A 13,932-nucleotide genomic window follows, 5' to 3' on the forward strand; every position below is an offset into this window, starting at 1 on the left:
AAAACACAAAAATAACTTAAAAACTTCAAATTAATATAATTACAATTAGGTTGCTTTTGTAAGTTGGGGCTTTTAAGTTCTGCAATATCAGCAAGTTAGAGAAAAAAGGTAAAATGGTCTTCCTTTTACTGTGCTTTTGTCATGTCAATTTTGATGCAGTATTAATTGTACTGGAATTAATAACAAGGCAGCAAAGCTGTCAAATGTACAGACAAAAAACAGAAAATAAAGATGCAAAAAAAGGTTATTTTGTCAATTTTGATGCAATAATAAATAATGCTCATAATAGCACTGTCAGTCAACACTGAATTTTAATCATGCACAACAGGTAACATGGTCAATAACAGGAGCGGACCCTGAGATATTTTCTGACAGTATTCCAAAGTATCTATGTTGATCCATCCTCCATTTTGATGGTCTTCCAACAGAAAAAATAGATACCAGTCAATATAAACTTAATAACCTGTTTTCAAGAAGACCCAGAAGATGGTCTCAATCCACCCCTTCAATAAGATTACAGTTTCAGGACCATGAGAGACTATAGTCACATGATGAAAGTCTCAATATTTGAAAAATAATGACAGTGCATAAAATAATTTTATATAATGTTTAAAGACATAAAAAACAATTGCTTAGGTGGAAATACAGAAAATGTGCAGAGCCTCGAGCGGATGAGAGTTAAAAGTCACAAATGCAAGTGTTTGAGAAAAAATTGTAAAGGAAAACATAACAAAACTAGAAAACCACCGAGAGTGCAGACCTCTGCCAAGGCAGCAATTGTTGATTATTGTTGATTATTGATTGATTATTGAGCCAGACCACCACTAAAAACTAATCATTGTCCTCTTTGGCCCAATTCTGGAGTTCCTGAAAATATCAGCAAAATCGGTCCATAACTTTTTGAGTTATGTTGATGACAGACAAACAGGGGTGAAAATATAACCTCCTAGGCAGAGCCTGAGGTAAATATAATTTCAATGAAGCTGCTATTCAAACTTTTAATCTTTGATTATATATATATATATATATATATATATATATATATATATATATATAATAACCTGCATAATTATCACTGCTTCCTTAATATTAATCTAGCAGAGAGCTTAACTTTTGGGAGTTTACAAGGAAATATCAACAAGTGTGCATTATGTAATCTCCTTTAATGGCCTATCAATTAGGCAAATGACTTTATAACTCAGAAATTAGCTAAGTGATACCCAAGGGATATTAACAGACTGACCCTCTCAAAGGTCTTTCAGGCCCATAAGTCACATCTTAAGAAAAGCACAAAACAATAATGCACAAAATAGGAGACTACCAATTCTGATGCAATAATACATTATGTTTTACTGCACAGTCAACATCAAATTTTAATTATGCACAACAGGTAACAACGACGAAAGTAAAAGCATAAGGCTTCAGGCCCATCAGAGTTCAAGTTTATACTTAGAAAGTGCCAGAATGAGAAAAATGAAAATTTCACATAAAATTGCATAAATTCAATAATAAATGATAACCCAATTGACCTGGCTTTCTAATTTTAACTGCATGCCAATCCTAAAAATCATACTTGTAAGATAAAAATAATAATAAGTAACACAGTTTTCTTTTCATAATGTTTGCAGTAGCAATGCAAAAATATTGTTGTCAATTTTGATGTAACATTACATAATAAATTATAGAATAATTATCACCAATCTTTGATTATTGACAATATATAGCATGGACATGTAGAAAATTTGATTACCATTTGGCTTCATGTCCATGGGAGCTCCGAGTCCCACAATGAATATGCCAAAAAAATAATGAATATTTCACTCAAATGTATAACTTCCAGAAAAAGAAGCCAATTAAACTGCTTTTCCAACTCATTCTGCATTTTAGTCCTGTGTTGCTTTTTGAAAGGTTTGACAGTCATAACACGGTTTTCCCATAATGCTCATCATAGCAGCAGCACCAAAAATTGTGTTTTCTTATTTTGATGCAATATTACATAATGCTTAACAGCATAATGACCATCAATTTTTAATAATATAATATAAGTAACATGGACATTCAGAAAACGTGACAAGCAAAGGTCTGCAGGCTCATGGAACTTCAAAGTCACACCTTGAAAATGCCAATATGTGAAAAATTAAATTTTCACAAAAAACTGTTTAACTGCCAGAAAAAATTACCAAACAGACTGCATTGCCAACTGAAGCTGTATTTTAGACCCATGTTTCTTTCCTGTAAGTTTGAGAATGGTAATTGACATTATTTTCCTTAAATGGTCATCATGGGAGCAGTGCCCAAAATAGGGGTTTCTTCAAATTTTTATGCAATATTACATAATGTTTAACAGCATAATGACCATCAATTTTTAATAATGGAATATTAGTCACATGAACATTCAGAAAATGTGACTAGCAAAGGTCTGCAGGCTCATGGAACTTCAAAGTCACACCTTGAAAATGCCAATATGTGAAAAATTAAATTTTCACAAAAAACTGTTTAACTGCCAGAAAAAATTACCAAACAGACCGCATTGCCTAATGAAGCTGTATTTTAGCCCCATGTTTCTTTCCTGTAAGTTTGAAAACAGTAAGTGACATGGTTTTTCTTAAATGGTCATCATGGGAGCAGTGCCCAAAATAGGGGTTTCTTCAAATTTTGATGCAATATTACATAATGTTTAACAGCATAATGACCATCAATTTTTAATAATAGAATATTAGTAACATGAACATTCAGAAAACGTGACTAGCAAAGGTCTACAGGCTCATGGAACTTCAAAGTCACACCTTGAAAATGCCAATATGTGAAAAATTAAATTTTCACAAAAAACTGTTTAACTGCCAGAAAAAATTACCAAACAGACTGCATTGCCAACTGAAGCTGTATTTTAGCCCTATGTTTCTTTCCTGTAAGTTTGAAAACAGTAAGTGACATGGTTTTTCTTAAATGGTCATCATGGGAGCAGTGCCCAAAATAGGGGTTTCTTCAAATTTTGATGCAATATTACAAAATGTTTAACAGCATAAAGACCATCAATTTTTAATCATAAAATATTAGTATCATGGATATTCAGAAAATGTGATTAGCAAAGGTCTGCAGGCTCATGAAACTTCAAAGTCACATCTTAAAAATGCCAAAATGTAAACAAGACAGCACTGTTCTGAAATGGGTTTCTTTCCATTTTTAACATTTTTTTAACATAAAACAAAATCAACAGTTTGTTGCCATTTTTATATGACCAACTAAGAAAATTGATGAGATGGGAAAAATATCAATAGAACAGTGTTTAATGTCCAATTTCCTCCATTCTGAGATTCTGAACATAGTGGATGATTGAATCTGACAAACTGCAATGATGAGTTTATTACCGTTTTTGACACTTTATTTCACAATACACGATAATAAGTTTACCATCATTTTTACACAATCAATTAACAATGTTGTAAAGATGCAGGAAATATCAAACAAACACTTTTACGTATCTTATTAGTTAAATAATGAGACTGTTAACATGCCCAATAATTGAATCTGAGGAAATGTGAAAAAACAGCATAACTTCTAAAATAAAGGCCAGATCATGCTGATTTTCTAACTTGACCTGCGTACTATGAATATCCATCAGTTCTGTTAGTTTCAAGCCAAAAGGTAAAATGTTATTTCACTTATCGTGTTATCGGTGTTGCAAATATGCTGAGAAAAGTGAAAAAACAGTGTAACTTCCCTAAAAATGACCCGATCATGCTGATTTTCGAACTTGACCTGCGGATTATGAATCTTCATCAGTTTTGTAAGTTTCAAGCCAAAAAGTAAAATGGTTTTCCACTTATCGTGTTATCGGTGCTGCATATATGCTGAAAAAAGTGAAAAAACAGCATAACTTCCCTAAAAATGGCCCGATCATGCTGATTTTCGAACTTGACCTGCGTATTAGGAATATTCACCAGTTCTGTAAGTTTTAAGCCAAAAGCAAAAACGGTGTTCCACTTATCGTGTTATCGGTAAAGGTGCACGACGGCAACGACAGACGCAAATGATGGCTATATGTACAGACACATCTGTGTCTGTACATAAAAATGCATTTATTCAGAAAAAATAGTCATTCTTTGATTAAGTTTAAATTTGTATAAATTTCAGTCTGACTTAACATCATGGGGTTAGAAAATCAACACACCGAACTAGCATCATCCCAACTGATCAGTTCTTTAAATCTGAAGACAGGTCAAGCAGTTTTCCACTGATTGTGAAAGTGCATGATGACACGCAGGTGATGGCTATATGTACAGACACAATATGCCTGTATGCAAAATGTAAAAGAAAAAAAAAAAAAAAGATTTTTGAATACAACATGGTTTTTTTTTATAATATTCATCAATCCTTCAGATATTTGATGTATACATTACGGTAAAGTCTTGAAAATTTCGTCGGCAGACGATTTTCTGCCTACGTAATTTTTTTTCCCTTTGAAAACTTCGTCGACCTTAAAAATGAGGTACTCGATAATTTTTGAAAAGTTCGTCACCAAATATGGCCGCGTTGTCCAGCTCAAACATGAAGGTAATGCGTCAGTTGATTCAAGACAATGATACGATCAGGATATCATTGCCGCTAACACTCTCAATGGGAGATAGGAACAATAGTGCGCCCCTGCGAGCGGTTACTCACAATATAGATGGTTTAGATGTGAATTCCCGTTCTCAATTGCGGGAACGTCGGCCTTTTGTCTTTAGTTGCATTACTATTACCTGGCTTAAGGTGCGTTATCAAGCCGGCAAATAGAAGTCACAGGCCGCGGCTTTGTCATTTGTAACGCCGTTATTGTTATCGGCGGCTGTCCTAAATGAGGAAGACACTATGAAAAAATCAAGTTATTATCTCGAAGTGAAATGTACCCGTCACTTCTATTCATGTCCATGTTCAATTTAGGACCATTTAACGATTACCTGGCTCGTACATGGAGATCGTTCGCAATGCGAATGGGACGAGATGGCAATTTTCATATCTTCAGCGGAGAATCGTTCGTGTAATATCGTCAACAGATCGTTCGCGATCCAAAAGAGACGAGAAGATAATTTTCATATTTGTAGCGCACTCCGTTCGCATAAGATCATCAGCGGGAGATCGTTTGCGATTCGAGAGAGACGAAAAGGCAATCTTCATATCTTCAGCGGGAGATCGTTCGCGATGTAAGCGAGAATAAAATGCACTTATCATATTTGTTCAAGGGAACTTCGTTCGTGGAAGATCGTCAGCAGGAGATCATTATTTTAACCCCCCCTTTGAATTTTATAAATAATATATATTTTTTATTTTATCTTTAACCCCCCCTTCCCCCGCTCACGGCATATCTTCAGCGGAGAATCGATCGCGTAATATTGTCAAGACTTTGTTCGCGTAAGATCTTCAGAGGGAGATTGTTCGCGATCCAAGCGAGACGAAAAGGCAATTTTCATATCATCATCGGGAGATCTTTCGCGATGTAAGCAAGATTGAAATGCAATTTTCATATTAGTTCAAGGGATTTAGGGAACTTTGTTCGCGGAAGATCGTCAGCGGGAGATTATTTAACCCCCCCTCCCCCCCCCCCCCACACACACTTTGGATTTTTAAAAAATATTCATTTTCATTTGATCTTTAATCCGCCCCCTTCCCCCGCTCACGGTATATCTTCGGCGGACAATCGTTCGCGTAATATCCTCAGGACTTTGTTCGCCTAAGATCATATCAGAGGGAGATCGTTCGCGATCCTAGCTTGACGTAAAGGCAATTTTCATATCTTCATCGGGAGATTGTTCGCGATGTAAGCAATAATAAAATGCAGTTTTCATATTAGTTCAAGGAACTTAGTTTGCGAACGATCGTCAGCGGGAGATCATTATTTTAAACCCGTCTCCCCCTTTGAATATTATAAATAATATGTATATTTAGTTTTATCTTTAACCCCCCCTTCCCCGCTCACGGCATATCTTCGGCGGAGAATCGTTTTCGTACTATCGTCAGGACTTTGTTCGCGTAAAATCGTCAGAGGGAGATCGTTCACGATCCGAGCGAGACGAAAAGGCAATTTTCATATCATCATTGGGAGATCGTCCGCGATGTAAGCAAGAATGAAATGCAATTTTCATATTAGTTCAAGGGATTTAGGGAACTTCGTTCGCGGAAGATCGTCAGCGGGAGATCGTTCGCGATCCTTGCTAGACGAAAAGGCAATTTTCACATCTTCATTGGGAGATTGTTTACGATGTAAGCAATAAAAAAATGAGTTTTCATATTAGTTCAAGGAACTTAAATTGCGGAAGATCGTCAACGGGAGATCATTATTTTAACTTCCTGTAAATTTTTAGGAAGTTACAGATGTAATTTTAGAAGGCCTGACACTCAATCCTGGGAAAAGCCCTGCATGCAACAAACGTTCCCAAGTGCGTAATTTTTTTTAAACATGTCACGTCCAGGTTATGATGCAAGGTTGCAATTAGGCTTATCTTGATCCTTCTCCTCTATTACTTATCAGGAGGTATGTTTCTTACCGAGAAAATAATTCTCAACATGTTTTCGGGTACAGTAAGTTCAATATAACTTAATCGAGATGCACTGATAAATAGATTATTATTTACCACCAGAAAATGACTTAGGAAGTAGTAATAAATATCCCACCATATAGGAAGGTCAAAGATAACGTCGCTAAGGATAAAAGCCCAAAGGCCGGATTTTTGAAAATTTCGTCATACCCAGGAGTCGGGGAGAGGTAATTTTGAAAAATTAGTCGGATTTACACAATTAAAAATATTAATTAATTTTTAAGCGATGAAATTTTCAAGACTTTACCGTATATGTATATTCGTTCGTTTAACGTCTTTTACTGTGACACTATAAGGTGAAAGTTTTTTACGTATTATTCTGACAACTGTAGCAGTACGGAGCCGTTACTTTTGCTTTTTACATCATATTTTATCCAGATACTGGAGGCCGTGGACAGTAAACTGAATTGTATACGGCACTGACTATATACTCACAGCTTTTTCGTATGGGATCCATCAGACAAGCGAACTATGATGTTAGGCAGCTCCCTCCAGTCAGATCCTGGTGCAAGTGGAATGTGCTTCATGCGTGCATACACCAATGGGCTCATTTCTTTACAAATGTGGTCACGTAAGATAGGCTGATACTGATTACCACGAATCTGAAAAGCAGTGCACACAAATCCTTATTAATATCATCCTTGAGAACAGGGAACCTCATGGCTTCTAGTACATCACCTGTCAGTTTTGCAAATGTCTACTGTCTTATATGGATCAATTTCAACATTGACTCATCTGTCTTCACTTCATTTCTTAAAAAAAAAAAAAGTTCAATATCCAGCAATCTTTCAAACTATCTCTAAAAATCTTTGAGTTTGTTAAAATGTCTTTACCATTTTCTGGAAATGGGACAATGGATCTCCTCCATATGAGATCTCTTCCCCTTTAGCTCCATTATGAATAGTAGGCAGATCTGACATAGTGTCCCGCACAGTTATGGTCCTGAAGGGGGCAGAAGTGGTCCAACTGATGTTGGACTGATACTGAAAAGATGTTTTTTTTTTTAATATAAAAGACAAATTTAAACAAGACAATAATGTGCCACATAAAATGTTTAAAAAATCTGTTCCAACTAACCTAAAATACACCAAAGTCCACCTTTATATTCAAGATTTTCAGGGACACCACTCCCAGTGTTGTGCTTGACAAGTTCTACAAAATGCAGTACACAATAGTTTAAATTTTTTTTCTTTTTTTTTGTTGAAAATAACAGTTTATAACAAAATCATGGGGAAAAGTAACAGATAAAATCAAAATTTGTAAATGAGCAAAAATATTCATTAGCTTGGATCATAAGTGAAAATTATCAAACACAAGCCGAAATATTTTCATACTGGTAGCTTACGGCCAACCTGGGCAAAGGCCTTCATCAGACTGATGTGAGTAGATGTTGACACTCACTGACCGCAAGGTGGTATAGCAGCAAGAACCCTCTTATAAAAAGACACAAGCCACAGTATTGACTGGAATTTAACCAAGATCCTTGAATCTGAGTCATCTGACATCACGTACGAGAGGCTATCAACATCAGCCATCACCAGCCACCCATGAATAGGGACAGGGTAGGTCAAAGGTCAATTTCAAAGTCACTGTTAGACTGTCAGTATATGACTTCATATTCAAGTTCAATAGTAGCTATGGGAATATCTCTGTCAGCTTTGGAAACATAAGGGACAGAAAACTTGCAAAGTGTAGTTTATCATGAAAAGTAGGTCAAAAGTCAATTTTAAGGCCACTGTTAGATTGCCAATATATGATTTCCTATTCAAGTTCAATAGTAATTATGCGGGTATGTTTATTTTGGAGTATTTCACATTTTATTTACACCACTGAATATTGCAACTCTTTATTTTTTTATATAGCGCAACTCCTTAACCGCATCGAAAACAACGGACACCACTCTCAGTATTGCGCTTGACAAGCTCTACAAAATGCAAAAAACAAAACGTCTCTAGCATTTCAGAATTGGAATCCTTAGTTGTAACCCCTCACTGTAATATTAGAGCTCAGGTCTGTGTAGCTTCTGAAAATTGAGACTTCTACAGTAATTTTTCTCATAATTCCTTTGGTTTGGGAGATTTTTAGCATTGAATTAAAAAAAATTTTGACAAGGGTGTGTTTCAACGAGCATCACGCCCATGCGAATGCACCCACTTAGACAAAAAACGGGGTTAAATTTGAGATAATATGTGACCTAAATCCAAGCAATGGGACACAGGCCCTTGCGGTCCAGGAGAAGCAGTAACAGTGACTTATATCCCACACCACCCTGCTAGACCCGCAGAGCCGTATGAGATGGGTCGGGATTAAAACCAAGAGCACCGCCAGCGTACTGGTGGTACTAGTAACTACATCAAACTTGCTACTTTTGTCTGGAGCTGTTACTGAGTGATTGCTGCTCTCAACGTGGATTATACCTTTCCAGGCATTTCAACAGGTGAAAACTAGAGGATTAGAGAGGCAACACCACTTCCAGGTATTGTACCACCAGCTGGAATAAGTAGTTCATATGGGGAAAAAAAAAAAGGGACGCCACCTCAAGTGCTGTGCTTGACAAGTTCTACAAAATGCAGAAAACAAGAGTTCTCAATATTTTTGTTCAAAATTTAAATTTATCACAAAATCATTAGGAAAAGTAAAAAGTTCAAATCCGAATTTGTAAAGTGCGAAGGTCAAATTCAAGGTCTTGGGAGGCCTGTCAACATACAAGTTCCCATTGAAGTTCAGTAGTAACTATGGGTGTATCTCTGTTCAGTTCATGGTGAAAAGTAGGTCAAAGGTCAATTTTGAGGTCACAGATTGCAAGTATACGGCTTCCTACTTCAAGTCCAACAGTAACTATGGGTCTATCTTTACTAATTTTAAAGTTACAGTAATCTGCTATGCATTCTGTACACAAGAAATTAATTGAAAAAACGAAGACAGTTTTGGACGAAATTCATGAAATGGGAGATGCTAAGAAATTCCAAATGTTTGAATTTCATGGAATTCTGTCATTTTTGACCAAAAGTTGTCTGTCAGTGGCTAAGCCGTATATTATCTTTTCCTGACATTCAAAATTCCAGGGATGAGACCAGTCCTCACTGAAAAAGTAGGAAAATTGGCTGGGGGTCCAGGGTACACGATTCACAAGAATGACTCAAATGACCCTGAAAAAGTCTGTACATTAAATGTTTTAAGTCTCGAAAATACCTATCATTTTAATTTTGGTTTCTTTGGCCATTAGGAATGCATTTCCATGAACTAAATGTTCACAGGAAGACAAAGTGTCAGCATTTTGGCAACTAGACTATAAAACAAGCATTGTTAGGCACTCATGTTCAAGAAACAAAGGAAATCCCATTCATTAAATAAACTATAACTTTATCTTAGACATATGAATTTGCCCTACCTTTCTATTATCCACTACAACAGACAATTGCATGGCTCTTGGTGCAAAAACATGTAATGGTTCTGGGTAAAAAGGAAGTTTCTCTCCTGGGGCAGCTGCTAGTATAATGGCTCTTTGAAAAGAACATAAATGAATCAAATATGTTGTTTTGCTGTACCTATATTAAAAGGATAATAACTCTTCGTATGAGATCTAGATTTCACAATAAAAACATTGTGAACAAATCATAGAAATATAATATATTCTGTTTTGCCACAAAAATGGCAGTTATAGATATTTTTCTGATATGTGAGCTTGTCTTTAGACCACATGATCTCCATTGATGGCTATACTCTGTTATAATCTCTTAAGAGATTTTAACAAAAAACCAAACTTTTTAGAAAAAAAAAACAGGGACTAACTTTGAATGTAAAATTGGATTCATAAACCATGGTTAAGTATGGGAAAATTGTTGTTTACTCCAGGAAAATTCATTTTTTGACCAAAATGAAGAGTTATTATCCCTTTGAAAGTTTTAACAGAACATTTGCAGCTGTATCCATAAAAATACCTTCTAAATACAAATATCTTTAAAATTATCCTATGAAAAAAGGCCCTTCTAATGAAGCAAAGGAGTAATGTCTTATATGACAGAACTGATTTCGACCCTGTGTGTGCATTCTTTGTGTGTGTGTGTGTAAGTGTGTAGTGTTCAGCTACAAATGTTTTTAATTTCAAAGTGCAATGACATTAACAGTTTTGAAGATATTGCAATGAAATGACATATTTAAGGAAATAAATGTTTTAACTAGAGGATCAGAGAGGCGATACCACCTCTAGGTACTATTAGACTAGAGTAAGTACATTTATATTGAAAAAAAAAGTGTAACACCTGCCCATAATATTATAAGTTAGGTCTGTGTAGTTTTTGAAAATTGGCACACAAAATTCTTTAGCAAAAAATTCCCATTTTTAGCAATTTTGGAACTTTAAATGAAGGTCAAAGGTCGATCAAATCCAAGAGCATATTTGAAATCTCCACATGACTTCCACTCAGCCATCTGCAATAATTCTTTCCCACAATTCCTTTGGTTTAGAAGATATTTAGCACTTAATTTTTCAAATTTTGGACAAGGAGCACTGCGACAATGACCACGCCTTGACAAGTGCAACGACAGAGTCCACCTGTGCACTTGATTTGGTCTTAGGGACCATTCGCACAGATATTTGGATTGATCTATCTCCCTGGGGAGTCTCACTAAATTGCTGTCAACTTGGCCAGCTTAAATGTCTGTCATGCCTAGTAAAGCTGTTAGGGGGTAATTATCTTTACACCCTAGCTGATTTAGTAGGCATGACAGACATTTTAGCTGGTCAGTTTATAACAATTTAGCAAGACTCCATAGGGAGTTAGATCGATCCAGATGGTTTGATCTATGTATGGGAACCCAGTCTTAAAGTGAAATTTAGGGAGTTAGATCGATCCAGATGGTTCAATCTATGTATGGGAACCCAGTCTTAAAGTGAAATTTAAGATCACAAATAATTTTACATGGTCTTAAACCATGACTAAGACCATTACTGGACTGACGTCCAATTAAGTTGTTTTGCAATTGGCTCCCCTCACACGTTCTCCTAGTGTGAGCAAAGGTGTCCTGACCACTTAAGTAGATGCTTAAAAGCAGACTCGTTCCATTTTAAGACTATTGCTGTAATGATTAAGATCGTGTAAGATCATTTGCTTGGAAAAAGTTGAGATAATGTGTGACCTTAATCCAAGAGATGGGGATATAGGCTCTTGTAATCTGGTGGCGGATATGGCGGAAAAAACAAATGGGGACTAAAACCATTTGCATTGCCAGTGCTGTGCTGCTGGCACAAATAATAAAAACACGACAAATTATTTATGTTTTCAGGTGTATTTTTAATGTTTTCATTCATACATATTAAACCTATCATTGAATGTTTTTGATATATATCTTACACTTAGTAAAAAAATTTAAAGAAAGATTAGAAAAAAATTATTTACATAACAAGTTGTCTATTATTTATTCTTTATATTTAAACATTCCGAGTCAGCTTGAAAACTCGCCAGACATATGGAACGACGATATAGGATTTTTTATTGGACTGAGACAAAACTGTCATGCATGTTAGGCAGTCCCCATGCCTTTGGTAAAGTCTCGAATAAGGTAGGGTAAATCTCAAAAATTTTCAGTAACAGGTGTTTACTGAACATAAATCTGACAATGATCTATTACTACAACAATTAATAAGGTCTGAACTTGACAATACTGAAAAAAAGCAGCCAAAACTGCATACCTCGAATTTTATCAAGAACAATTTAAGGCACTTAAGTGTGTCTTGTGCCTTTTCTTATGTCTTAGGTGTTGAATAATTCATTGCAGATGTTACTCCTGTGATTGGTATGTCTCAAAGTGAGTTTAGTTACCATGTTAGCTAACAGTTTACAGTCAAGCTAGACTTCAATAATGGAGATAATCAACCACCCCAATAATCTTGGTCAGTCAAAATGAGAAGTGAAAAGTTCGTGCACCATGTTCTTGGTGAGAATTATGAGGAAGAAACAATTTCCCCAACCTCAAAAGGCAAACAGTATCAATTAATTTAGACAGAATTATTGAACTTTGAAATTAGTAATGTTTTAAGCCTCCCTATTTATATATTAACCCCATAATTACTAATGAAGAATCATGTTCCCCAACTCAGAATTTGCCTTCACAGATTATTTTGATGGTTTATAAATACTCCCGTGTTGAGCACTTTTTGCTCACCCACTGTGTATGCCCTATTGTTAGAACACATTTATTTGAATGAGCATCCACAGATGGCAGTGGCGTTATGCACTTATGTTGTTACCATTAATTATGCTAAATAAACCCAACATACCTCCGCCTCGTCTGTGCCACACCATAGCTTCCTGCCTGTAGAACCCCAAATGTGCACTGATACCCCATCCTGAGAAGACAACGCAGGGCCAGTTTAAGTACCATACTACGTTTGAAGGACACGAAGTTCCGCACATTTTCTAGAAGGAAAAACCTTGGTCTGTAGTAGTCACAGTAGCTAAGGTAGGATGCTATCAGGGAGTTCTGAAATAAACAACATATAAATATCAACATATCTAAACAAATTCTGAAATAAATTTTAATCACACACTGGATGCTAATGATTCATCTTTTTCTAATAGATTTCTTCTTGGTGTACACTGTTGTCATGTGACTGCCAGCAAAGAATATCCACTAGAGTGCAGTTAAGTACAAAACTACCTTTAACAGTTTTCTTCCCATCTCATAAATTTATTGAATTCTTATCACATGGAAGCAATAAAAACAATGATCAGGCTTCTTACCTTAAACATGGAGTACTCCCTCGAGTTGAACCTATTCATTCCACTGAATCCCTGACATGGTGGGCCTCCACATAGCAGTTCCACATCACCTTTCAAGGGAAGTTTCTGTCCAGTAGCATTGGTAGTTTTCCCCTATCAATTCATTTACACAAATAAGTTATTTAGCCTATATACATTAAATAATTCAGTCAAACAATTAAACTTCAAACATTTTGATCCCAATGGTTCTTCCCCCATTATAGCTATTTATTTGACACATGAAACACGATCTATGCATGGCAGTGCCAGTATAATGATTGGCACTGACAATCATGTCAATACGTAAGGGTGTGCCTGTGTTGTTTATTGGATTAAGTAAGATAAAGTATAAACTAGACAATAAGAGATGCTATACCGCCTCCAGGTACTGTACCACAAGCTGGGGTAAGGGCATTAGTATGGAAAAAAAGGGACATCCCAGATATTAAGCATTTAATTTTGCAAATTTTGGACAAGGGTGCATTGCCACAACAGCCACACCTGGACCAGTGCACCAACTGAGCCCAAAATTTAGGTGGATAAATTCGAGATTATATGCGACCTAAGTCCAAGAGATGGGTACATACGATTGGCCT

General features: G+C 35.9%; 1 protein-coding gene across 1 annotated transcript in view; it reads right to left on the reverse strand.

Moving 5' to 3' along the window:
- The window catches only part of LOC106166632 (DNA (cytosine-5)-methyltransferase PliMCI), a 111,090-nt gene that overhangs the window by 22,432 nt on the left and 74,726 nt on the right, over positions 1-13,932 (reverse strand). The window contains exons 29-33 of the mRNA XM_087009113.1: positions 13,319-13,450; positions 12,856-13,058; positions 9,967-10,078; positions 7,409-7,558; positions 7,011-7,177 (exon numbers count right to left, since the gene is read on the reverse strand). Coding sequence (XP_086865239.1) covers positions 7,011-7,177; positions 7,409-7,558; positions 9,967-10,078; positions 12,856-13,058; positions 13,319-13,450 — 764 coding nt within the window. The remainder of the gene's footprint in view (positions 1-7,010; positions 7,178-7,408; positions 7,559-9,966; positions 10,079-12,855; positions 13,059-13,318; positions 13,451-13,932) is intronic.

The sequence above is a fragment of the Lingula anatina genome, chromosome 3, assembly GCF_051362555.1.
Source record: "Lingula anatina isolate TDL-2025a chromosome 3, LinAna3.0, whole genome shotgun sequence".
Lineage (NCBI taxonomy): Eukaryota > Metazoa > Brachiopoda > Lingulata > Lingulida > Lingulidae > Lingula > Lingula anatina.